Below are 27,140 nucleotides of genomic sequence, written 5' to 3' on the forward strand. Positions count from 1 at the left end.
CTATTTAGGAATCTAAGTGTAAGTATTCCCCAGTAATGGTCCTTACAAATTTCAAATCCATGAGCTTACTTCAAGAAAGCAGTCATATATGTGGAAATCTTAAATCAATCCAGAATACGAACAAGACAGTAAGCTTCCTTGGCTTTTAATTTCTTCATTAGTTTAAGATCCAAGGAACTGTGGGTTTTGTTCACTTGGTGGGGGGGAAAAAAAAAGTTACTTTTAAACTCTGATTTACCAAAAAAAAAATAAAAGCCCAGAGATTTGCAGACATAATAAAATTTATTTAAATTCCATGCATTACGGTAGCTACAAGTGTAGTCATATGAAACTGAAGGACAATAACTTCTTCTGTCCATACAATGTAGCTGTAAGTGAAATGAATGGGAGTTCCACAGTTACAAAGAAACAAACAAAACCAAAAAAAAAAACCCCCAAAAAAGGTAAATCTGTTTCAGTTTTGAGTTATTTGGGAATTCAGATACAGTCACTAGACTGTAAACTTTTGGGGGAGGAGATGGACTCGCCACAATTGTACAACTTAAAGTGTTTAGTTAAGACATTCTGAAGAAGCTCTGAAGATACCTTTTAATACTTACTACTAATACTCTGGGAAACGAAAAAAAAAAATCATTAGCCTTTATCCTAATTGTTAGAATCAGGATAGCAATTGTAGACAGTCCATTTTCAAAGTGCAGCTAAATAGGATTTTATTATGCAGCTCCTTCAAGTTGTACTGAGTAAGCTTTATTTTGAACCAGTTTTGCTTTAACTTCTCAAGAAAAACTTCACTGGTCCTCATAAGCTTACATTGCTTTTTGATATGCAAAAATTTACAGACTGTGCTTGATTCTGACCCTCCCATATTTCAGTATGTGCAAACCCTTAGGGATTTAAATAGTCTTTCTCCCTCTCAGTTCAGACTGATCTTTAAAACAGCAAGGATTATCCAAGCCCTCTAAATCAAAGACAGGGTGAACTGAGTAACTTACATAACTGGCACTTTTTAATTGGCCCAGTTCTCCCACAAAATGCAGCTCTTATAAATACTAATAGGCACTATTGCCACAAAGTCTCTTACTTTTGCAAGTTTCACTGATTTACTGGTTGTTAGCATTTTCTGCAGTTAAGAATTTAATAATGCAGAATTTTATAAAGACATAGTATGTAGTTCTAGCCTTCAAAATTGACTTACTGTGTCTAGTAATGATGTTAAGTCAATCTAAATTTGCTGAAGATATTAACAAATGTAAAGCTAATGAAGGTGCCACGTTTGCATGAATGTTTTATAATTTTAAGAATGCAATTCAACGAAGGGAAGGGGCAAACCTAATTATTTTAATACAAACTTGGTTGAGTGCCCAATTGCCTCATTTAAAACTGTGTGTGTGGGGAGGCTGAGGAGTTTAGAAAAGTCCAAGTAACCAAATATCTAGGTTACTGGGAAGTTAAAAAGCTAATGCAACTGTGTTACATCTGGATAAAAAACATTATTCAAAAGCAATTCAAATACCGAAAAAGATTTCAAATTGAATAGTTTATTAACATGGTAGTCATCTTTGTAACATGTGCACACACACTCGCACACTCTGAATGATCTGCCTGGAAAAAAGAGGTCTTAATATATATATGTTGGGGGAAATTAAACATTAAAAATCCTTTAGGTTTTCATAATTATAGGCAATTATGTCCACATCACTTACAAAGCTATTGCCGAATCTTTCCAAGGAAGCAGAATTTGGGAGAAAAAAAACCTCTTTTTGGGAAAATTCAACAGTGGCATAGCAGAGCTCTCAATATGAGAAAGCTGACATAATGTGGACCTTTGCTGTGAAATTTGTCTTTGCAAAATATGGGGAGAAGTTTATCAATGGGCAGAAAATAAGAAGGCGGTGTGAAGTAGGCTTTTGCAGAGTCGATTTTCCTCACAGTATTGTGCGGGGGTCATTGAGAAAAACGCTTAGTCCTTCTCTGGAACCAGTTTCAGAACTTTTCCAATTGCAATGGTCTTACCTAAACCAAGGAGACAAACAGCAGAGTTACATATACTGTGAAAAGAATGTGTAAGTCTCTAAGAACATGAAAACTTCCCCCAAAAATACAGCCTCTCCAGAGTATTAGAAATAATACAGAGAATAAATTGTTGTATTGTAGAATGAGAGCACCAGTGTATTTGAAGAGCACAATTAAATCTTAAAAATAGTAAGACTGCTATTCTCACAGTAAAGAATACAATGTGGATTGTGGAAAGCCTGCTCTATATTCATCTAATGAGAAGGTGAGGCAGAATCATTCCACCAGATCCGTTTACTGCTTTTAAAGATAATTTATTAAAGAAAACAGTGCCGGTAATTTTGCAAATTCAACCTTTTGTTTCACAGTGCACGTTTCTGTACATTATTCCTCTAAAACACACTTTTTGTTACTAGCAAGAACTCTGCACAATGACAATTTGCTTAGACTTACTTTTTCATTGTTACCCAGGCAGTGATTTCCACTAGATACCAGCATTTTAATACCTCATTGCATGCATGATCTCCTATTTCACATAACCGTATTTTTGCAGCAGCTGATAGCTCTTGATCAAGCAGTCTTACCCTCATCTCTTAAGGTAAAGCGACCCATCTGAGGGAAATCTTTGAATGTCTCAAGGCAGATAGTTCCTGCTGTCCTTAAACGGGCAATGCATACTTGATCTTGTTTCACAAAACGGGGCCGTGTCTTACTTTTTTCTCCTGTTTTTTTGTCTACCAAGCAGATTAAGGCCTGTATAAGAAAAAAATAGCTGTGAATGCTAAAACAAGGGTTATTTTTTCTTTACAAACAAAACTGAAGTGGTCTAGGAAAGAAAATACTTAGAAATAATAAAAAAATCCTTCTAAAATTTACTGTGTAAGAGAGTCAACCATGATTTACCACACTTTTCAGAAGGTTTATGCTAACAGTTACAGCCATTTTTGGTTGTGTTCCAGTACTGACCAAAGATTCCATTCAAGGCTGGAGCTTTGTTGCCTTAGTTGCTCTACAGATGTGTATCATGACCAAGCTCCTCACTCCAACAAGCAGATTGCCTATATGCACATCATAACTTCAAAGGACACTTACTGTTATCTCAACTTCTTCAATACAGGTGTGGATGTGCAGCACAGCATTATAACCTGGGCAGATAATGGATTTGTGCTCAATTATCACTATCTGTAAAACAATTAAAAGTGCATTTTTCCTCATTTCAATTATAAAAGAGCAAAAAATTACCAAATACAGAACTATATTAAAGTATATACTTGAACAATACAGACACATTTTTGTGAAAGAAACAAAATTTATAACCAAGTTGTTTATAATATATGAAAGTATAAAATTGAAGAATTGGCCTGACAAAATCTCGTTTTCATGATTACAGGTATCTAAAACTTCATTGAAAAGTCACATTCAAAACAAATATTTTTAAAACCTCAAATTAATAATGTCAGAGTGTTAGGTATACATGTTATTGTCAATTTAGAGATATGATAGCGAATAAGAAATATGAACTGAAACTTCAAATTACTTCAGTTTCGATTGGGTGAATACAAGCAAAATATTTTAATACTTTTTACCCATCTTATATAGCAATTAAGTGCTAGTTATTCTACCTGGGCGTCAAATGTGCGTCCAGAATGACACAAGTTGTTGGGATCACAGAGAATAAATCCTGGAAGGATTTCTTCCTCTTCAATTCCCTTCAGTCTGATCTTTAGATTTTCACCTGGGGCTACTGAATCAGTTTCTACATCATCAGAAAGGATTCCAAGAACTTCCACATTGTGCTTAAAGAAAGCAAAAATGCAGTTTTCTACTGTGAATATTTTAGTCTTGTACAAACCCGTTTCAATACAACAGGACTTCAATTAATAATTCCATTACAGTTTAATTATATTCAGGTCTGCAGGCTTCAGAACATTTAAAATATTTGAATGATGAGTTACTAATAAAATAGCATATTTAATCAATTATATTTCACTATAATTCTATAGTATATATTCAATGAAAAGCAAATTTTAAAAATATCCACTATTTCTCAAAGTGAAATGAATTTAGAACTTATAAAGAGATGAGAGATACAACAGATGCAAATTATCTAAGAATGCAGAAGCCACATTGTTGCGTAGACTCGTTACATTCAAAATGTAACAGTCTGAATATTAGATGCAATCCAGGAAATCCTAGAATCCCAAAATTCTACAAGATCTCCTGGAGAAGATGATAAAAATACCAAATACGTATTTAACTAATGCTCTCCAAGTAAACACCAAAATGTATTTCCTAATGTTCCTATATGTTAAAACCTCTCTCCTGATTTTTGTTCTTTACACAGTACTAGATAGCAACAGAAAATACATACTGGAAAGGCATAAAAGTTAAAAAAGGAGTAGTTTCAGAAAGAGTTCTATTGCTCTGACTTCCTAAAGTTTTAGCTCAATCCTCGTTAGCTGCCAAAGTATGTGTGTAATCAAAAGCACTGGCTATTTACCGAATACGTATTTTGTAATGGTTTAAAGCCATTTACAGTTTATTAATTTCTCCTAATCAACCCCAAAATAACATGGATGTCAGATTCATGTCAAGCAGTTTTATAAAAAGCCACTGTTAATTAAATTACCTTAAAAACTGAAAAGCATAATCTCAAACTAAGTTTAGTTTCAATTTTCAGCAGCTCTTGAGAAAGGTGACACAGAAGTCAATCTAATTTACATGTTTTGATTAAGAAAAAACTTTCAGTAAGCTGTAGGTTTATTGTACATTTGAGCATTAAGACATTTTCCAGCAAACTACCTCAGCCTATAGGATTGGAAAAAAGGGTGTCAGCTTAAATCAAGATGACATGAATAGGTAAGAACAAAATTTCCAAACCCTTTCCATAAGAAACCAAGGGAAACAAACACCACCATCCGTTGAGTACACTATTCTCATCCACTGCCTCTCTCCAACTATGTTTTCACAGCCTTCATTTTTATATTTTCACATTCTTCAGGGCAGCACAATGATTCCCAATAGTAATCTTACATTACAGAACAGCTATCTACCTTCACAAACAACCTATTCTTAACTAAAGCAAGGTCTTTCACTGGAACACACTGTGTACTCTTTGCATCCTTTAAATTTTTTCCTATTTCCCTTTAGGGAAGGAAAAAGAAAAAAAGGAAAAAAAGAAGGAAAGTTTTGAGCAATATTAACCACCAGCATGAGAAAAGTTTTGCAGGCCAACAAATGCAAAGTAAAACACCGTTCAAATAAACTATGATGATTTGTAGTCCAGCAATTGAGTTCAGTAAGGAGAGACAACCTGAGCTCTGAATGCTAAGGAACTACAGACACACACACCTGGAAACGCCACCCATGTAAAACATGAAAGCTTAGTTGTGTTCAACTGAGCAACAGAAAATTTTCTAATTTAAAATAATTAATATCTTTACGAATCAAGCTCTTTTTTTACGGTAGTAACACCTTACCATACCTTGTTTGGCATCATCACAAGCTGTTGTCCTTTGCAAATAGAACCTGACTCCAGCTTCCCAAGGACCACAGTGCCCATATCCTTAACAAAAAGAAATGATTACATAAAAATTGAAAACCTTTTTCTAAAGAGTCTGCTATGCTCTATTTACGCTTTAACTCTAAGTGTAACTACTTAACCCCATGAAGTTATTTAGCACTCCTATACTTAATGTTTTGGAAACTGTTCTCATGAAAGATTACAGATTTTAAATCTCATAATCCCAAAATTATTTACTTCCCCTCCCCGCCTCTATTCTAAAGTTGGAAATGTAGACATATCAAAGAAAAAAGATGCCCTCTAAAAATATGGTAAATAGTCTATTTACTGCTTTCTGAAAACAGTCCATTTATACTTTGAATCCTGTTATTTTAATTTGTACCTTATATTTATCCACAATTGGCAGCCTGATTGGTCCATCAACTGAACGGTTGAAGTTTGGCAAATTATCCAGGTATGGAATAAATGGTAATCCACTAAAAGAGCAGAAGGCATTTGTTTCAATTTCCTGAGCACCCTTCTATTTAAAAATTACTTAGAATGGATAAATGCAGTCCAGCAAAAGCAATGATTTTCATTCTGTCATCATTAAGAGCAGTGACCTTTAAGACAGTTAAATCTATCGTAACATCCCATCATTAGTGTCCACTTTACCCTAGGTAACACGTTAACACCCAGGAAGTGCAAGTAGTTTTTAAGTTACGTTACAAGCATATTTTGCACAAATAAATCATTCCTTTGAACCTTGCTAGATGTGTAACGTGCTTTGGAAATACAAAATAAGCTAGGTCCAAACATGATTTTCATGAATGTTTTAACTGCCATAAACAATACTGGAAAACATGACACCTAGTGAGAGACATGGCTTGTTGCTAATTATAATACAGCTTCAAACAAACTGTTCACATCAAACAATTACTCATTCTAGCAACACATCAACTGCAGCATCACTGGAAAATTCAAGGGCTAGTATGGCATTCAAACTCACAAAGCCAAAGAATACTGCTAATACTGTTACAGAGCCTGCTAACTTCAATTTTCTGCAGTTAGCAAATGCTTTTATTTGGCTCACTGCATGGCTGTGTTCTTGTTGCCCTAATTGTATTTCCTCAAGCACTTTAGAACACAGCTATAATATATCATGTTATACTTTCTCCTAGCTTCACTGTAGCATTTACTTTTATTGAAATATAGCAAATATCCAAGTTGTTCAATTTAAGATACATACATATACCAAGGACAGAATTCTGACTGTTCTTTTAGGTTTGCTCCAGTCAGTCCTGAGCAGGGCATGAAATGAATATCCTTTTTGGGATTGAAGCCAACTTTCTTCAAAAATGGCACCAGTTTCTCTTTACATTCCTCATATCTATTAAAATGACAAGTAGATCAACGTAAGTTTCAATTATTCCAGCATGACACAATGCTGTGCTTTAAAAAAACCCCCAAAACCACAGACATTTAATTTTCATCAGTTAAGTTATTCTGTAAGCAGAAAGCAAACCTAATAATGTCTAGTGGCCTATTTGTATCTTCCCCACAATCCTCCAACACAACTTGGTATGGTCTGTTTCCCCTCGTTCCTCTGCTCCATAAAACATCATCAGTTTTCTCCATACACCTCAATTACTGGGCTGGGTAAGCAGCAGCATATGCTATATCTGCTTTTATGCAGCAGCTGCAGGCTAAGGTAGCAGGACAGACCAAGCAGACAGCTACTGAGGTCATGCTGCAGGCTTTCACTTTAGTGGCTTGGTCTCCTCCAGTCTCCTCCATAATTTCCTAAGACATAAGGCTATTTGTTTCTATTACGCTTCTTCCCCTTAGGCAGTTTCATCTGAATTCAATCATGTCAGGAAGTTGGGCAGGACCAAGCAGCATAGCTGGGCATGCCTTATTCTCTTAGTAAACTAGGCTCATGTTGTAAGGTTGCATAGTCCCTCATGGCTTTCAACAAAAACTTTCACGATTCTTGACAGCACAGCAAGTTCTCTGACAACTCTTATTACACTGTAGAAGAAAACTGTATCCTGTCATTACACAAGTATCTCTAGGGAAGGACTAAGTTACACTTTTTAGCATCCAGCTTAAAGAAGTGAGAAGATGTGACAAAAGCCATAAAGAGACCTAAGTTTTGACACTTGGGAAAATTAAAACTCTTTAGTAACATTTCAGCATTAAGGCAGAAAATAATAAATACTTTTAATTAGCTAATTAAATATTACATATTGACTTTCTAGTTATTTTAACCTGGTCTGTATCATCACAAGATTCCCTCCCCCCTTCTCAGACTGTAATCACAAACTACTTTATATATTATTTGCTTTTTCAAGTCAGCCTATCATAAAAGAACAACTCCAAACAATACAGGGTGCACACATAAGGTGAGCAAGATAATGCTGTTCTCACCAAGTCTAAGTTAGGAGTTCAGCAGAACCGTGGCCAAGCGATGAAGAACCTGGCAGACTAAACTACTGAAAATAGAGTCATTTCCTTTTAGGTTCAGTATAAAGTTTCCAAGTCAACAATTAAACTATGTTGGAATGCATGGACTTGTTAGGTATGGCTGCATGGATCCAAACAGTTGAAAGTGAGTGTTTTAAAGTAGTGTAGAACATCAAGCTCAGTTGAGAGACACTGTCCTAGGCATTATGCTTCTGTTTTTCCTGCAATTTTGATAACCTGTGTTTTTAGTCCAGTCTACTGTTCTTTCAGCAAAAATGGGATGCAAAAGAATTACTTAGGAATTATTTTATTTCAGTACCTTTTAATGAAGATTAATTTTAACATTAAACTCACCTTTCATTACTCCAGTTTACAGTTGGATCATCCATTTTATTAATAAGAACTATTAAATGTTTTACACCTGCTGTTTTTGCTAACATGGCATGTTCTCTTGTTTGTCCACCTTTCTCAAATCCAGTTTCAAACTCTCCTTTTCTTGCAGAAATAACCTAATTAAAAATACACATTTTAATAAAAGTTCTACAATTCTCTCAACAGAACAAATCGACAATGGGTAATACTGCCTTATTCAAAAATACGTTTGGGTAGTCAAAACCGGTAAAAGCTTTCAAAATCCACTGGTATATCCTCAATATTATCCATTAGTTTCTCCACTGACATAAAAATTACATGACACCTGTGGACAATTTTATGAAATGAAGTTACTCCAAAAACCACCCAACTTGGTAGACTTAAGATTTGAAAGTTTTGCCCGCTGTAATGAACCAAAAGAGTAAACAAGCAAACAAAAAATAAAATTCAAATGCTTAATTCCATAGTATATCCAAAATAAAAGAATCTATTTGTCCTTACCAGCACAGCAAGATCAGCTTGAGAAGCCCCACCAATCATATTTGGAACAAAGCTCTTATGTCCAGGAGCATCTAGAATAGTGAAGTGTTTCTTCTCAGTTTCAAAATAGGCACGACCCACTTCTACTGTTTTACCTTTGTCTCGTTCTTCTTGGTTTGTATCTAAGGCCCACGAAAGGTACCTAAAAAAAAACCAACCCAAATATTCTATTTTTGTATTAATTTTTACTGAATTTATGATGGTTTGTTCATCAAAATGGCTTTTTTTTCCCTGCTCAAATGTTCTAACCACCTGAGCATTACTAACTAATTTCCAAGAGCAATAGTGACCTTTTTATTGAATGTTTTGTGTATATATATAGTGAGCTGTAGGGTCCACTGCTAGCTCTCCCTCACATACCTAGAAGGATGCAATTCTAAAAAACAATTTTCAATTACTAAGTTCTCCAGGTATGGTGTAACCTCAAACACTTTAAGCTTTGCTTCAGTTTGAAAAACACCTCTGGATCAAATACAAAGCAATTCCTCTTTCTCAGCAAAATTAACTGAAAAAGTTCTGATTGGTACAAATTCATATTATGAGAACTATTATTTTTAGTTCTCATTTATTTGCACATACTAAACAGAAGTTGGCTACAAAATAGACACCACCTTTATTCACTCCATCTTTGATACTTTGATCATATCAACTGTTGTCCCCTCCTAATTATATTTTATCCCACTGGCTACTGACGAACAAGGTAGACAGATGAACTGAAATTTCAAAAAAAAAATTATTTAGCTCCTTCAGGTTTTGTGAAAATTGGTGAATAGAAAGGAGAGAAAAAAAATTAATACTCTCACTAAGAAGAAAAGTAGTAATAACTAAATTGAACTCGCTTAACATACCAATATTTTTCACCATTAACAGCAGTTTATAAAGATCTTTAGCTCGTCTTTTGTATTGACTGGATAATGTCTGAAGAGACACTGCTAACTCAACTGACGACTGACCAGGGAAGGAGCATCAGGGACTATTAAATACAAAGATGTCCTTTCCAGCTCAAGAGGTTCTTGAGCCAGAGAAACACTAAACCTTGGGAATTATGGGTACACAATCACGGTCTTCCCCAGGCAGTACCTATTTGTCACTGATCAAGGTCTAGATAGCATGCTAGATGGCTTTTGGTTTGTACCAGTATGTGCGCTCCTGTCTGTTGTAATCTTCACCATGGCCTGTGTTTCTGGAAGATTTCAGCCAAGCCAAAGGTCAGGTTTTACTCAGCTAACAAAAGTCAAGCGGGAATTTGTGTGGTAGCTGGATGGGAAGTCCTTTCTGCACATAGGGTTTTTTAGGGAAAGATGCATTTCTGACTGAAATGTCAACTCCGCACTACAGTATAGAATTTTCTGAGTCACAAAGTAAAACTGCTCAAATTTCAAGAGTCTAAACATATGAAACAAGCTTAACAAGATCTTTGACAATGACACAGCGGTACATCATACCTTCTGTTGTATATCGTCATATTTTAAAGATTAAAACTAGCATTCAGGGAGGGACTTCTGCAACTCACTCTCTGAAAGAGGAGGGAGAAGAAACCTGTTTTTCAAGCTGCCCAGGGTTTTTGAGGAAGGTCCCAAAATATTTATTAGTATGGTCAACTCCTAATAGGGGGATGATGCTTGCTTGACAAAAAGAACATGTCACCTTTTCTATCTCCCTCTCTCACATATAATACAATTAGTTCAGGTCAATGCCCACCCCTTGAGTGCTCCATTGCTGCTCTACCCCTAAGGAAGTCTTCAGCTGCTTCTTTTCCAGAGCCCTTTGAACCCCTATTTTCCTCCACCACAGCCCAAAATGGAAAGTTTCCAAAAAGAAAATCAATTTTCCAAGGGTTGTTTGAAGGAGAAAGCAGGCTGCTATATGTGCTGTATATACACACACACAAAGCCAAAAACCAACCTAGCAAAAGACAACAACAAAACAAACTAGAGGCCCACAAAAAATCCACATAACAGCATCATCATCTTGCCTGGAGGTAACTTAAGAATTGCAGATCCTATCTTTGTTCATATAAAAATGAGATATATGGTGACAGCCAAAACTATTAACTTGCTCTCTCCTCATGTCTGCCAAACTGACAGCTTTAATCTCTATCCTTTAGATATCTCTCTGCTATTTACAGGTGAAAGACAGGCAGCTCTTGGGGTCATTCTATCTGTATGAGAGAAGTGCCTGCCTTGTATTTCTTTTTACCAACTATGTTTTCCAAAGCACTGGAGCAGCAAAAGCTGTTCCAATGTGAGTCGCGCTGTTTCATATAGTTTTAGTTAAAAGTAGTATTGAAGGAAAACAAGGGATTCCTTCCCCCACACTCAAAACCCATTCCATCAGGAAGCCAGCACTATGGGGACAGAGACCAAAAAACAGTTTCCCACTTTCATCACAGTGCAAAGAGAAAAGCACGTTATTATCTTCAGTAAGTTCATACCATGTTTCTCTGTTTTTTTCTTTAGCTTCTCTTTCATACTTTTCAAGTGTTCTTTTGTCAACCATTCCTGTCAAATACCTAAGGAGGGGGGAAAAAAGTGCAATTTTACATAAAGCAGAAACATGGTTCCAAATAGTTAAATACTTATACAATCCTACAGCTTATTTTGAAAAACTGGAACAGCCTGATGCAAGCAGAAGTGGAATTTTTTCTCCACAAAAAGCCACACCATTATCTGATATGTAAAAGTACACCAGTACCACTTTAGCAGAAGTATGAGGAATGGGGTTTTTTAAGCCTAATTGTAAAATGCTCTGCAGAGGCAAGTTTTGAAAACTACATCTGTTAAGTCTGTTTCTGAGACTAATCCAATATTTCAAAATTAAGTAAGAATTGTGAGGGGAAAATTTTTCACCACCCCCACCCCTCCATTTCTGAAATGTAAAGAAAAATATTTTTGGTTTAATTCTTTTTAGACAGAACAAGGAAACATATTTTTAAGATATCTTTCAGTTATGAGAAGCAGCAAGTAGTGTACAGTTAAAACCTTCATATTTTTCCCTATTTCTACCTGATCTTCTAGCAGTAATCTACTTAGTTTATAAGGAAAATTAATTATAACCATAAATAAAGGGTTAATGACAAAGTTGGTACAAGCACCCCCTTCCCCCCCCCTTACAACAAAGGGATATTCTGCAAAAATGAAAGACCACAAAAAGCTTTAGGAACATAACACATTGGTAGGAGCAGTAAGAATAGGCATCTCCTTGTACAAGGAGAACACTCAGACACAGCAGATAATAAAATGCTAATTTGCTCTAGTATGAACTACAAGGTTAAATGTAGCATGACAATTCCAACATTCCAGTTTGGTCAAAACAAAACAAGATGAAAATGCCAAGACAAAGACCTGCCGGCTTTTGCTGAGAATATTATTTTAAAATCATAGAAATACTTTGCATCAGCAGGATAGCATTTATTTCTTCATGTACTACTTTCCATTTCTCTTTTTTTTTTTTTTTTTTTTTTACAAACTGTAAGATCTAGCTACATTTATTTACTTTGTCTCAAAAATATCACAGTCTCTATATACTGTTTCTAAAATAGAAGATTAACTATCATAATTTCACATTTTGAAATCAAATTATGCCTGACAATGTTAGCACTAGGGAATAAAGATATATAATATTTTTAAATCTTCACAAACAGGACAAAGTTTAACAAAGGGTATAGAACAGTTCCAAATAGCATTTTAAAATGATGAATAAAAACAGAGTCATGTTCTAAGAAAGGGATTCAGTTTTTTTCATTTATTAATGTATGCTTTTGCATAGTTGTTTCCATTAAGTAAGTGAAACTCCTATAGCAATAAGATTAGATCTGCTGGAATTAAGAAATTCCAAAGACAATAAGTAACTAAATTAACAGGGAAAGTAACATTTTAATAAAAATACCAATCTATGCTGACTAAAGCCATAAATATTACTCATTTTACTTGTTTTTAATTCACAAGATAGAACAGCAAATCTAAAAAGTTTGAGTTTCCTTACATTATTTGTCCTCCAATAGTTGACTTGCCAGCATCTACAAAAAAAATTTTAAAAACCAAGTCATTTACAATATAAAATAAAATCCTAGAAAAAGAAAACAATTATGAACAGGGTAATCTCATTTATTTTGAAAGATAAGATTTTAAAATCATAATCCTTTTGAAGCATCTCCGTTTCCCTTGTTTCCATAATAATTCATCGTCAATTCAATTACACTGAATTTTGAAAATTCTGTTTTCATACATACAAACTTGGCATTATCCATAACAAATAAAAACCTCAACAAGCAGTGATCCAGCAAAAGATTGGTTTATTGTGGGAAGCTCTTGCAAAAGCCCTTTCCCCGATTCCTCTCTCTCTTGTCCCTAACTTCTGTGGGCTGCTCTTCAGTATTAGGATGTACCTCTGCCCACCGCCTCTTTACTTTGTGGCACTCCACCCTGAATTTACCTGAGGACTAAGTTACAGTACTTTTAAGGTGTTAAGAGAATCTACAAATGAAAATACAGAATTTATTGTAAAACTCATGATTCAATAATTCTTCTGTACTTTTGACACCACTTAATTTTCTGAAGCTTGTTGAAACTATTCAGTTGGGACATTTTGCTATAAATGCTTCTTTTAACCCTGAGTTATGTTCATCTATTGTCTACAGCTCTACAATTTCTGAATTTAATAACAATTAATAAAAACCCTCTGAAAATATTTAAAACCACCAGAAAAGGAGCACTGCTTTCCGATTTTTGTTCTTTGGATCACAAACACAGATACGTCAGTTAAGCACTTAATAGAGCAGGTACTTGAGAAATCATGAATCCAGACACTGTTGTGTCCAAGAGAACACAGGTGCTCTATCCTTGGCACTCTACCACTCTACTTCTTTAAGTTTTTTAATTTTTCCAGAGCAACTTCATTAGAATGAATGCTCCTTTTGACCTCAAGACATGGTGAATACATACATCCCTACAAAGAACAGGATTAATTTCTAATCTTCTGAGTTCTGGATAACATATAACACAAAGATCCAATTACTTCACATTCACTTAGAACTTACCTACGTGCCCAATGAATACTACATTTACATGTTCTTTTTTAGGAGCACCTGGTGGTGCTACAACAGATTTCGGTTTTGGTATTTCCTCCTCCTCTTCCATCATTTCCTGAGCGCTTTCTTCAGAAGGCCCTGCATCCCCTGCAGGACCACTTCCTAGCTCTGCTTCACTTGTTTCTTCTTTGTGGTCCCATGACTCTTCTGGGGACATTTCTGTCTCTCCATTTTCCACTAAAAATTAACCAGTTAGATATATTCAAATAGTTAACAAAATTAAAAGCAATGACTATGGAGAAAAGCCCCTGCCCCAAAGATAAAATCAAAAGACTTCAACTATCCAGTCTATTAATGTCTTCCTATATAAAAAAGGGCAACTGCTGCTTATTTCTGAAGTTATTATTACTGAGAGTCTTCAAGCTAGCTTGTGTGCTGACATCAGAAGACTATGATTCACAGAGATGAAGAGACTTCTGTTTCAACAAGGCAACAATTTTACAAGGAAAAAAAAACAAATCTGAAGATCCACTCAAACCATCATGCTGATCTGAATTCAGACAGACACACACTACCATATGTTTAGAAAGAAAATGAGGGGGATAATGGTTTAAGTTCTCTCAAAAGCCATACAAATACAAGAAGAAAGACTCAATTTCCATATTCTGATTGCTCCTATTACTGATCACTTCAACTTTTGTTAATCACCATTTCACACATATTAATGGGACTATTTTGTAATATGAAATTATTTTTTAATAAAGCACTGATGCTTTTGCAGTGTCCAAGTAATCCACTTGCACCTGTTAATGCATACTAGTGTTTGATTACTTATTTCCCACTCCAAGTATAAAGACATAACAAAAAATTAGTAAGGACCAAAACCGCAAAGGCTCATTAAGGTGTTCTTCAATTTTGTTTGCAATGATTCAGCAAAAGCACTATAGTAGTATTTTATAGTATTATCATAGTGAAATGGAACAATTCTCATCTTACCAACAGATTCTGAAATTTCCATGTTAACAGCAGCATTTGAACCTAGGGGAAAAAAAAAGGAATCCTTAAGGACACATATTTACCACAACAGTATCAAGAACAAAGAAAAACAGAGTGACTAAATTAAATTAATAAAAGGATAGTTCAGATGTTTGGGCACTTGCCAATGCTACTTAATATATGGATTCAATTTTAAAAATTCTGCTTCATGCAAGCTTTATGACCTTCAGTAAACCACTTGGTCTTTATGTGCCTTGCTCAACTGGCTATAAAATGATAAATAATCAGATAGCCACACCGCCTTACAATAGTAGTATAAGGATAAAGAGAACGAAGACTGGAAAAGGTTCATAGAGATTTTTAAAAAGGAGATTTTCTGCATTAATTTTTTTAAAAATCACGTTTAATGGAGCTGTATTGTGTACCATCAGAACACAAAACCAATTACCTTCACAAGAGGCTGTCTGCTCCTCTGGAGAAGCCTCTACAGGTGCACCTGCAGATAAAAAAGTTCAACTTTTAAAATACACTGATGTAACCAATTTCCACATTTAGACATAAAAGACCATCTCCCAACTTTATTGCAAATGAATTTAAGACCCCCCCCCCCAAGCAGTACTTAGCCTCCAAGCACAGAGACTTCTGAAGAACGCTGCCTCAAAGTTGTGAAAATAACACACCAGTTCTAAAAACAGTTCATTCTTTTTTTCCACACATGGAAAGATACACTTAAAGCAAGTTTTAAAGGAAGCAATTTTTCTCTATGTAGTATTTTACCTGCCCATCCCTTTTCAGTATGCTCTGTTTAGAAACATCGAAGTAGTTTCATTGTATCCAAAGAAACAATGCACATGTGGTGTCACAACCGTATGGAAAGGCTCAGCCAGCTTCAGCTTATAGGCATACCTATAATGCTACTGTGCCTCAATTTCACATAAGAAAATTGAAACAAGCTATTAAGAATTAATATTAAGCTATTCTGTAGTCATTAGGGTCAAGAGATGATAAACTCATTCACACACCTGGTAAGTTTGCCAGTCCTCTTAAACACCCTAATATAGTCACATTACTTGGAGGGCAATCTCACCAGTCATGTGCATATCAAAGCCACAAGGATGTTTTTTGGATAGATCACTCAACCTTCTCATGCACTACTCATGCCACTAAACTATATGCTGAGGTATAACTAATTGTTAAACCTACCAAGAGTGGTATGTTCCAATTAACAGTTACACCACTTGATGTTTTGGGACATCATCCCACATAATCGAGAGGCCTTCTATAATTATCTCTAAAACCTTAACCTATTTAGTTTTCTCTTGGTATAAATTCAACTTCATAGTTCTTTAAAACAAGTTAATTATCCTATTTTTTTCAGCCACATATCAAATTCATACCCTCTATTTAGCTGTACTCCAGCTCTCCTTCAATCCCATTATAAAAACACAAATCTTAGAGCATTACTTGCTCTATATGCATGATGGGACCTAAAGATGAAACAAATCCCCTCAAAAGAACAAAAACATACAGAGAAGGACCTGATTCTAAGCCTCTTTGCTTTCGCACTGTTTGTGTATTTGCTGCAGACTTCTATAAACTGGAGCAGCACTGCAAAAGCTGGAAGAGGGCCAGAGGACAAAGCTTGCAGGCAGGGTGAATGTGGGTCACAGCACAACACCCAGTGACCAGCAGCAAACAGTGGAGGGGGGCACAGCAACACAAAGAAACTGTCCCCTACACTCCTGTGTTACATCATATATGTTCTGCACTCCAGGGTCCCAAAACCACACGAATAAAACTTTAAGAGAATGATTTAATACAGCAAGTAAAAACATTAGAATACCTTGAAGATTCCTTGTAAGAAATGATATACTACTCCCATTCGAGAGCTGGAAAAGACTCAAGTCAGCCCATTTATGAGTGTGGCAAGCAGGTGGCACAGAATCTAGGTATGAACCTAAAGCCTCCATTTTGTAATGCATCAGAAGATTGTTGGGTATTTCACACATACTATGGTTGGGATGCCTAAATATTTTCATTACAAGATTGTTTCAACAAGCTTTTGATTTCACCCTTGAAGTTTGTCCATAATGAAAAAAGTATTAAATGACAGTATTTATGCACTTGCCTTGAAACAGAAGCTCTGCAAGTGGTTGAAGAGTTAATTCCTTAGACATACACTGTCAATCAACAGCATTCATAATAAACTCAGTTTTTACTTTCTGGTCTGTAATAGAGCAGGCATGCAGACAGGAAAAAAGTTTCTTCACAAACAACAGAGAGCAGGTAAGAAATTGTTAGCCTAAAAAGGTCCATCTGTTAAATTTTGTACAAGTCTAGTACACAAAAGGATCAATGGGACAGTTTGTGTACGAATCCTAAAAAGTACTAATGCCACACAATCAAGGGGCAACACATTCAGTTATGACCACAGCTACTTGTTAATTCTGGTCACTTTGGTACACAAGCAGCAGATGTGCTTTGAGAGAGGACACTGAATTACACGAAGCATGCACTGGTACATTGCAAACAAATATACAAGAGAAAAGTCTGACTTTAAAGGGTTAGATTTATCATTCGCTCTGTGTGGAAATGAACAGATTGTCTGAAGTATGCCTTTGAGACAGTCACCAGAAAAGAGGGATGCAGTCCTACTGCTTCTTAGACCGTTGGGTTGGTACCTTTTGCTCTTTGTCATCTCTTCTCTCATGTCAGCCCTAGTGCACGTATAACTATTGAAGCTCCACCAAGGGAGCTGGTCTGACCAAAAACTGAACTAGCAAAGGATCTACCAGCTTCTGGGTGGATCAGCACTCTGAAGCAACATATCAGCTGGGTGGAAGAGCACTACTAGTGCCATGGCAGAGAGGACAGAACGGCAATCTCAATCGTTCAAGAAAAAACACTTCACCTTTAAGTTTCAGTTCTGGGACACCTAGGGAATCTTCAGATCACGTAAAACGGAGATGACAATTCTGAGTCTAGTTGAGATAGGCTTACTACCTAGGACTCACTACTGGATTAGGACACGAGAAGAAGTCCAAACTCCTCACTGTCCCCACAGCAAAATGTCTGGACAAATCTGGTGAACTGAAGTAACCTTGCTTATTTTGCCCATGAGATAAAGACAGACATTGTAACAAAATACCTTTAAAGATGAGGGAAACTGAGAAAGGCTCTAAGTAGTCCTTGTAACTTACCCTGATCTCTCCAAAACACTGAAGTAGATATGCCAAGTTTTTAATTTTGTGTTTTCTCTAAGTCAGAAAAGTAACCAACAACATTTACGGTTAACATTGTTTACTATTATTGTAAAAACATCACATACAGCAAATTAAACACAAATTAGAAAAATCTGTAACACATTTCAAGTTCAGCTTGAAAATTCTCGATCCTTGTCTGTGAGAATCATTCAGATAGGAATCTTGTCATATGAGAAGGATTCAAAATGCAGTTCGTATGAAATCTGGTTTTCAAGTCACAACATGAAATGATGCCAAACTTTAAAATAGTGCTTCAAATTCTTGGATTTTCACACGATAAACAATTAGATTTTACATAGCATCCTCCATACTCTCTCTCTCCTCAAACCGTAAGTCAAGAACTGTTGTTACAACCTTATTCACTCTATTACATGAGGTGAGCAGTTTACCTTTAGTCCTCTTGAACATCAGAGCCCTACCACATCTTTTGGAATATCTTTGTTGTCAATGCCAAAGGCAAAAATGGATACACAGGCTGCATTTATCTACTGGTAAACCACCAGACAAGGACATTATATAATTCAGAGTCTTGTCTGAATAAGGTAAAAATTATTATTTTTTTAATTTAAAATTCACTGGAGGAGTATGCACGCTCCCAATAGTCCAAAACTGTACAACTTTTAGAGACCAATCACTGTGTTTTAAAATACAGCTAATGTCCTAAAAGAATACTGCAAGAATCCACTCTACCTATTTCATTCACATGACATTCTACTACAGCTGATGAGTTTGTTGCATATTACATTAAGTTTTGTACTCGCATGCATTTCTATTGTATAATAATCAAAGTTGCACAAGTAGAACAAATAAAAAATTACCACTCAACCTCTGAAAATATTGTTTTAAAACAGTATAAGAATGCTTATATAGAAACAATAGAAAACTGCTTTGTAATTAAATTTACATAAGAATGAAACAAGATTTTCATATATAGAACAGGTATAGCTGGTAAACTAGGAATCAATATTGGCAGAACTGTAGTTAAAATACAGTCTTAAAGTCAAACTTAAGTGCTAAGCAGTAATGACGCTTCCATCTTTTCATAAACTGGTGTATTTACCAGATGCACAGAATAAGCTCACACAAGCAGATGCCGTTCAATGGCTAACTGGTAACTCCTCAGAAGCAGTTACCTGAGCCACTGTGCAAATGCCTTCACAGAACTGATGAGAGGCTGTAATTTGCTGCTAAGCATGGCAGCACTCAGCTCCCAGCCTGCTCTGTGCCTGGAGAGGTAAGAACCTTGACATTACTGGTACCTGACAACTGAGGCAGACTATGGGGTTAATGAAACTGCAGAACAGGGCATAGAGACAGATTTAAAAACAAAGAAAAAAGAAGAAAAAAAGGCAAATTCAGTTTCAAAGAAGTGTCTTATCTACAAAACTTAAATGGTCTGTATAGTGAGTTTGTTGTTGCTCCTCCAATACAGGCATCAAGTTCCTTCACAGGAATTCCTGGAAGGCTGAAGAATGAAGAAATGCATGACACCCACCTTAGGATTTCCACCACCTTTTCATCTGTGTGATTTGGATACCTGAGTTCAGTACATATTTATGCAATATTCATATATTCTCAACAGTTTTCATGAAGCATATAACAGATGTTTGCCCCCTTCCCACCCCCCCTTTTTTTTAAAAAATGAAAGCATAAAGGAAATTACACCAGAGTGAAAAATAAAGGTCCAAGTCAAACACACAGAGCATGAGAATCAGAATAAAATAGCCCCAAGAGATTCTTAGTTAACAAAAAACCACAAAAAATTACTTTAAGCACAAATAAATGCAAATAAATGCTAAACCAAGTATTTAATATTCAATATTTTAAAACATAGAGAAAGAAAAGGTTTTCAAGAGCTCACTGTAATTAAGGCAGTTGTTTAGAAAGTTAACTTAAACTCAAAATTATTTGCTTATCTCTGCCCTGCTTCATAGCTTATGCCCTAGCTTCACCAGTGGACACAGATGTAGGCCCAGTTTTTAAAATGCACCAATGTAAGAGCACCTTTAATCGTTTAAACATGACTTTGTAAAATTCACCAAAAAAAAAAATCAGCACTTGCTTTGCATTCATAGGATTTTACTACATGTTAGCTTAGTAAAGGGCCCACTTTTTTCCTTCCCCTGTGAGGACACACCTTAAATTTATCTTATCTATACCCAACATGCTACACAACTAAGTCTAAGGAAGCTTATGGGGATTTTCAGGGAATATAACGAAAAACCCTTTTCCTTAAGGCCAAGTATTTGTGCTCTGTTGATAACTTTGAGACAGTCAAGAAATCAAGCTCTGTATTAGAACAGTTAAGGATTCTATTCTCTAACAAAGATCTCTCATAACCCAGTAGGAATAGAAATGAAAAAACAAAACCCCCAAACCTAAGCACCCCATGGTTTTGTTTTAGCAGGTTAAGTTCAGGATCTTAACATTCACACGTAAGAGAGTAGTAACATTTGCACCTAAATTCTCAGACTGTTCTAGAGAACACATTTTTAGTATTGCGTCACCTGTCCTAAACTAACTTTTGTACTGAAATTCAGTGTCATTTTCACATAGACCTCTTCAAAAGTCATAAATTTCACTGATTGAATTTTGACTGCTTTATTCCTTCATAACAAAATAAAATCATCTTTCTATCTTCATACAAGCAGCTGCCTCTCTTGCTTGCCTGTGTCTCAATACAAAACAGGAGAGAAATCCCCAAATTCTGTAGAATTGTAAAACCAGATTGCTAATAGAGTCCAAGAATTACCCCAAATTATTTTTGTCTTCATTTCAACAGAGCAATCAAGTTTTAAGACAACATCAGGCTTTGAAATATGTTAAATCACTAGTCCAAAGCAGGGTGCTAAACAATGGTCAGCAGACTGCATGTAGACTCCAGGAGAGTTCATCTAGTCCACAGCCCGCTCCCAGTGGTCTGTCTTTTATTGGAGTCATGCAAAGGCCACAAGCATGATGAATTATTCTAACAGAAGCAACACAATCCTGGCTACCTTTCCTGGGGACAGTTCACATGCAGACAAAGGACATCTGTGTAATACATTGGCACCTTGACTGCATCACACAGGTATATTATATCTGATCATCTGGCAAGTCAGTGCCAAGACATACAGCCTTTCTCTGCACTGACCGTTTTAAAAGAGGTTGTGCAGCTCATCTGTCTAGAGAAGCTGATACAGAAGAACACTGTTCTAGATAGTCAAGTGATGACTCAAATCAAGATTTTTTTGATAATAAGAATTTATACCATATACTGGCATTCATAATATGACACTGATTTGCTGTCATGTAAGCAATTCAGGTTTAGTTATGAAGTATTAACAGTAGCATTCCCAACACCCTACTTGTAAGGAAATCATCAGCATAAGACTATTCAAATGTTGATCCGAGTAAACTATGCAATCCTTTAATACGATAGCTTCTTGAATGGTAGACTACTAGTTTTAGACAAACAAGACTTTCTTAGCAAGTTCATATGCAAAGTGAAGTCTTTTGAGGACTGGATTGTTGAAGAGTCTTAAAATACAGGCTACAGAGAACAGTGTAAAACAAGAAATGAGCAGTGTTGGGGAACACAATACAGATAACTCAACATCCTATTCTGGAAATTACAGGCTTCAGAACTGAAGCAGAAGATACTGAAACTCCTTTTGTTTCTGATTGGTGGGGGAGGGGGAATATATGGATGTCCCAGCTAGCTACAAGGTCAAGAAAAATTAGGGCAGGGAAAATCAGAAAGATGGATGCTATATCCATTTATTTACAGCATTTGAAGGCTGAAGATGTCCAGCAGCTTGAACGTAACTATTCCAAAAGTGACTACTGCAGGTGAGTGAGGATATTTAGAAAGGGAAGCAACCTAAAGGGCGCTGAATCTCAAGCCAGATGTTTGCTTGGCTCAAGACTGTAGGTGCAAGTTGTTTGAACCACACCCATTAACCACTATGTTCAGAGATTTACCTGAAGTGCTCAAGAGAGCTACTAAATGAAGCAGTAGCACTAATACCGCCAAAAGGATAAATGCTATCTTTCCTTACACTAGCTGTTGTGTCACACAGTTTTTGTTCTTGTTACTTTTGTACTAATTACACTTTTTTTTCTTACCATAACCACTGCATACTTCAAATCATTGAACAATTCAGGTTGGAAGGGACTCCAGGAAGTTATCTAGTTCAGTCTCCTGCTCCAAGCAAAGTCAACAGTGAATACTTAAAAATGACTTCTAAAAAGAAGAAAAACTAACATAAAATATAGTAAAGCTCATACAAGGAAGCTGTGACCAGTTTTACCAAGAATCATGTGAATATTCAAGAACTATGACAAAAATTGAACCACAAGAATGAGGGTTGACACTACATTTTCAGAAATTTTTCACTTCTCTCATGAGATCCAAACAAAACTTAGATAGTAGAGATCCTATTAATGCGGAGGTGGGGGGTGTAACTATTCCCCTACACCTCTGAATCATGCCTTGATATAGAAACAAAAAGCCACCCAAATGTGATTACATGTTAAATACACTTACAAAATGAATAAACCATAGTACTAAAATAAGTCATAGATGCTACAGAACAGTGAGGCTGCAAGGTGCAGTTGTGATTAAGAATGTTTAGAGGCCCTAACACAACCTACTGTAATTTTACTATCATACCTTGCCTTAATTCAGTTGAGTTTGCTAGTCCAGCAACTGCTATCTACTGTAAGTTTCCCTAGAAGTACAACTGGTTCATGACATACTTGACATGAACTGTGGTAGAGCCATGTCTGTCACAGACAGAAAATCAAGACGTCTCTATTTCCTATTTCTGATAGAAGCCAACAAAGATAAATTTTACACAAATGAGTTTGACTTGGACACAATTTGATAAATGCAAGTCCTTGTGGCTACAGCATTTGGAACATATTGGTTTTAATCTGTTCCTTAGGTTCAAAAATTTAAATAACATATGCTTTTTGCATATAATCAAACAATAATTTAATTCCAACCAAAATTCTGAAGCTATCTGCATGCAAAATTATATTAGTGGTAAACATCGGTCAGATATTCTCCCTAATATACAATTTGCAATCAAAAGACAGTACACATAAAGTAGAAGTTTTAAAGTAAACTACTTTGAATGCAGGTCTCGGGAGTTTCCCAATTTTAGCAAGTTAACATCTTGTTCCCTAAATTGCTTCTGTGAGCGTTATTTCAGTGCCCTAAATATAAGTGACAGGAATTTTACACAAGTTACTAAAAAAAATGAAGTTAGTGTGCATAAAAGGAAACACTATTACACACTTCAGCCACACAATAGAGATCAGTTCTGTGGAATTTCTCTATATGCCATGCTACTACCACACATTTATCTTGACCCACAACATCCTTTAAACTACTAAGGAATTATGACTTGAACCAAACCTCACCAAGAGAAAGTTCCAAGAAGAAAAGTGTTACTAGTACTTAACTTCAGGCCACTTAAGTTCTCAAACTGACACCCAGCTTTTCAGATTCTTCCTAATAATCAAGATTAATTTAGATTCTTTCCAGTTCAAACCAGTATTTGTACAGACCTTAGTACAGATGATAAATAGAAATACTTTTTTTTCCTCACAATGTAATGAAGAATGAGTGTCACGGAACACCTAATTCCCTATGGAATTAAAAGCAAACTGGGTTGCTGAAAAAGTAACCTATTCAGCACCATTGTCTAATCACATGTTATTCTACTTATTTCCAGAGCAAGCTCCACCTAGTTTTTCTAGCCAGGAAAGTAGTAGTCACCCTATACGAACATCTGCAAGCACAAGACTGTCAATTACTTTCTGTAACCGAGTACATCAGACCTGGAAAAGTATGTAATGAGTATAGTATTCTAGTTAAGAAAGAAACTAGTTTAGTTTTGTTTTTAACTGCAGATTTTTGTCTGCTTAATCTTAGGGACATCCAAGTTAATTATATAAACTCAAAATTCTAAACCTTAAAGATGATATAAAAGCAAGGTGAATTCAAACCAGGTAGATTAGAGCACTACGTAGGAAATGTACTCAGCAACTAAGATGGAAAGAAAAGTTAATCTTGATCACTCCAGAAGACCAAGAAGCTTTCAGTAAAGTCATCTCTAGTCTCTGGAAAGACAAAGCTCATCATAGGCCTCAGAAGTAGCAAAAGAGTGGAGAAAAGGAAAGCATGAAGAAAAAAATATAATGAGCAGGTGAGGAAATGTAGTTTAAATCCCACCAAAAAAACCTAAATATAGGAAGCCTTAGAAGAAACCTTACAAAAGTAGCCAGGGAGAAAAATCAGAGTTATTAGAATAACAGTCAAACCCTCAAGAAAGTTCTCAGTCACAGTATTGATTACATAGGTAAAAAGAGACTTAGTTGCAGGTTACAATGACTGAAAAACAGAACTAATTTTGAAGATTATTCAAAGGTGCATTACATGTTCATCAGCACAACCTCAAGCTATCAACTCGACAGCTGTGGATCTTAACATACACATTTATTCTAAATGGAATCCAAGAGTCTGCCCATGGCTTCTTGGAAGTGTATTTTAATGCACTTACATATGGTCTGCCTGCATAGAACAACCTACAATTTGTGATAAAAATCAGGAGTGCTGAATAGCTATAAAGGACACATAATCTAACATTTGCTCTAACACACACAAAAAAAAGGGTTAATACTATTATGAAAATTTTAAAGCTTCATAGATGAAAGTTACAGATTTTAGCTATTAACATCTGACAACTTTAGATAGTAGGGAGAGCAAGAGTAATTAACATATTAAATCAAAATGCAATAAATAATGAGCCACAATCAACAGGAAATAGTGACAAACATAACAAGTAGTTGCTTCAGTGAAATTAAGTTACTAGAATCAGTATCTGAAATACTGGTTTGTTTCATATTGTACCAATAGGGATACAGAAAATTGTAGAAAAAAACCAGGAAGGTGTTAAACTATCATACTCAATCAGGTCTCAAACTCCTTAGCTGCAGGAATGACATTAAAATACCACCACAAAGTTAACTAGCATGTCTGATGTTTGGAAGTACCTTCAGTTTGAAGCCGGAAATTTAAAAAGCAGCTCTCCTTTAAGTTCCCATATGCAAAGTAAATCTAGTATAAACATTGGTTACGTACACAAAGATCCTTTGAAATTAAAAGCAGGGTAAATTTCAAGTTATTCCATTAACTGAGGCCAGCTGGACAAACCTCCCTTTCCTACTAATCATTTACCAGCATTATATTAGGAAAAAAAACCCCTACTTGATATAGTGTTCAAGAAGACATTTAAGATACACCTGAACCACTGGTGGCTGAACCAGGCAGCTCTCCCCAGCAACACTAAATTTATTACCACCAAAATCTTCGATAACTTCTCTAATGCTTTAGGAAGAAGAGAGCTACGTGGTTTCCTCTCATCATGGGCGACCTTTTGCGAGTAAAGGTACCAGAGAAATGTACGCAGGATCCACATACAGCCAGACCACATCAGTTACTGCTGTTCCTTGAGCACAACACCTGTACCACGGCTTGGCCTCCCACAGCACAGCCCGCAGAGCCCCCAGTACCCCAGCTGTACCCCAGCAGCCTGCAGACCCCCTCCCAGGGCCCCCACAAACTCTCGGGGCTGCATCAGACGCCGCAACCAGCTCCTCTACAATGCCCAGGCTCTGCTGCCTTACGCCCCTTCCCTCAAACCCCTCTCCCGCGCCAAGGCTCCCCCTCGGCCGTACCCCCAATCCACACCTGCCCTCGCCCCTCGCTGACGAGGCTCTCCAGCCGTTAGGACCCAGGGCCCCAACCCTCCGGCCGGGTCGCTCTCCCACCCCCGGGCCGGGTGGCCTCCCGCCCCCCCCCCCCGCCCCGCGTTGCCCTCCACGCCCCCCTCCAGCGTTGCCGCCCGGGCGCCCCGCCCGCACACCGTCAGCCTGACCCACCCGGTCCCCACGCTGCCGGCCGCCTCCCAGCCCGGCCCGGCCCGGCTCCCCCGCCCGCCCGCCGGAGGCCTGCCGCGCCGCGCTCCAGCCCCGCGTGGCCCTTCCCCTCCTCCCCCGCGGGGGCCCGGCAGCCCTCGCCCCGGGCCCCTCCGCAGCACGGCCCCGCGCCCTTCCAACATGGCCCCCATCCCTCCGCCCTCAGCGCCCACCCGCCGGCGCAGCCCCGTCCCGGCGCGGCAGTTACCGTGGGGCGGCGGCGGCGGCAGGCCGGGCGGGGGCGAGGGTGGCGGCAGGCCGGGCGCCGGGCCCCCCCTCAGGAAGGACGGCACGAACTCGGCGGCATGGACGTTGGGCACGAAGGGCTTGGCGTTGACGTTCAGCTGCCGGCTGAAGGCCGCCCCGAGCAGCTCCTGCTGGGCCTCGGCCTCCGCGGCCGGCGGGGCGGACCCCGGGCCAGCGCCGCTGCCCGGCTCGATGTCCGCCTGATCCCAGCAGTCGGGAGCCGAGTCGCTGCTGCTCCCGCTGCCGCTCCCGTTCGCCTCCATTTTGTGGCTGCCCCACAAGCCTCTGCGGCCCCGAAGCGTCTCCCAGCGTCCGGGGTAAGGGGGAAGCCGGCGGTGGCACCGACTCAGCACTCGCTCCGGCGATTCCGCGTGTACTCCACCGCCCCGACGCGAGCGCAGTATGGCCTCCCGGAGTTCCCGTACACCCTCCCTGCAGCCTCCCCTGCCGCCATTTTAGTAGTTTTTGGCCACCCCACAGTACGGCCGAAGCAAGACGCGGGAACTATGATGCCCATCATGCCTTGCGCTCGCGCCGCTTGGCCCGCCTCCCCGGTAGAGCTGGGAAATGTAGTTGTCTGCGTTTTCTGCGTATTAGGAAACTACAATTCCTGTCAGCCTTTGCGCTCGCTTGTCGTTTCTGCTGTCTCCGCCTCCAGTTTCGGGGGGGAGACGGGACATGTAGTTGGCGCGCACGCCTCAGGCGGGACACGAACTACCCGTCCCGGCAGGCCAGGCGCCAGCCT

At 37.8% G+C, this 27,140-nt stretch overlaps 1 protein-coding gene across 1 annotated transcript; it reads right to left on the bottom strand.

Moving 5' to 3' along the window:
• Nucleotides 1-263: 263 nt before the first annotated feature.
• GSPT1 (G1 to S phase transition 1) lies at nucleotides 264-26,855 on the bottom strand. Its single transcript, XM_074885501.1, has 15 exons — nucleotides 26,358-26,855; nucleotides 15,367-15,414; nucleotides 14,919-14,960; nucleotides 13,932-14,159; nucleotides 12,878-12,911; nucleotides 11,328-11,405; nucleotides 8,855-9,035; nucleotides 8,336-8,490; nucleotides 6,765-6,905; nucleotides 5,919-6,012; nucleotides 5,498-5,578; nucleotides 3,636-3,809; nucleotides 3,106-3,195; nucleotides 2,598-2,766; nucleotides 264-2,013 (listed from the first exon to the last, which is right to left on the bottom strand). Exons 1-15 carry the CDS (start codon nucleotides 26,656-26,658, stop codon nucleotides 1,961-1,963), a joined length of 1,869 nt encoding a protein of 622 aa, XP_074741602.1. The 5' UTR covers nucleotides 26,659-26,855; the 3' UTR covers nucleotides 264-1,960.
• Nucleotides 26,856-27,140: the final 285 nt, after the last annotated feature.

The sequence above is a fragment of the Strix uralensis genome, chromosome 16, assembly GCF_047716275.1.
Source record: "Strix uralensis isolate ZFMK-TIS-50842 chromosome 16, bStrUra1, whole genome shotgun sequence".
In the NCBI taxonomy this organism is placed as follows: Eukaryota; Metazoa; Chordata; class Aves; order Strigiformes; family Strigidae; genus Strix; species Strix uralensis.

Bases quoted from the DNA above. Each gene is read 5' to 3' on its own strand.
- GSPT1 (XM_074885501.1), bottom strand. From the start codon at position 26,658: ATGGAGGCGAACGGGAGCGGCAGCGGGAGCAGCAGCGACTCGGCTCCC. The intron at 15,415-26,357 runs GTAACTGCCGCG...TTTTATCTGCAG, and splicing joins GCCGCCGCCGCCGCCCCACG to GTGCACCTGTAGAGGCTTCT. The intron at 3,196-3,635 runs GTAGAATAACTA...ATTGTTTTACAG, and splicing joins GACGCACATTTGACGCCCAG to ATAGTGATAATTGAGCACAA.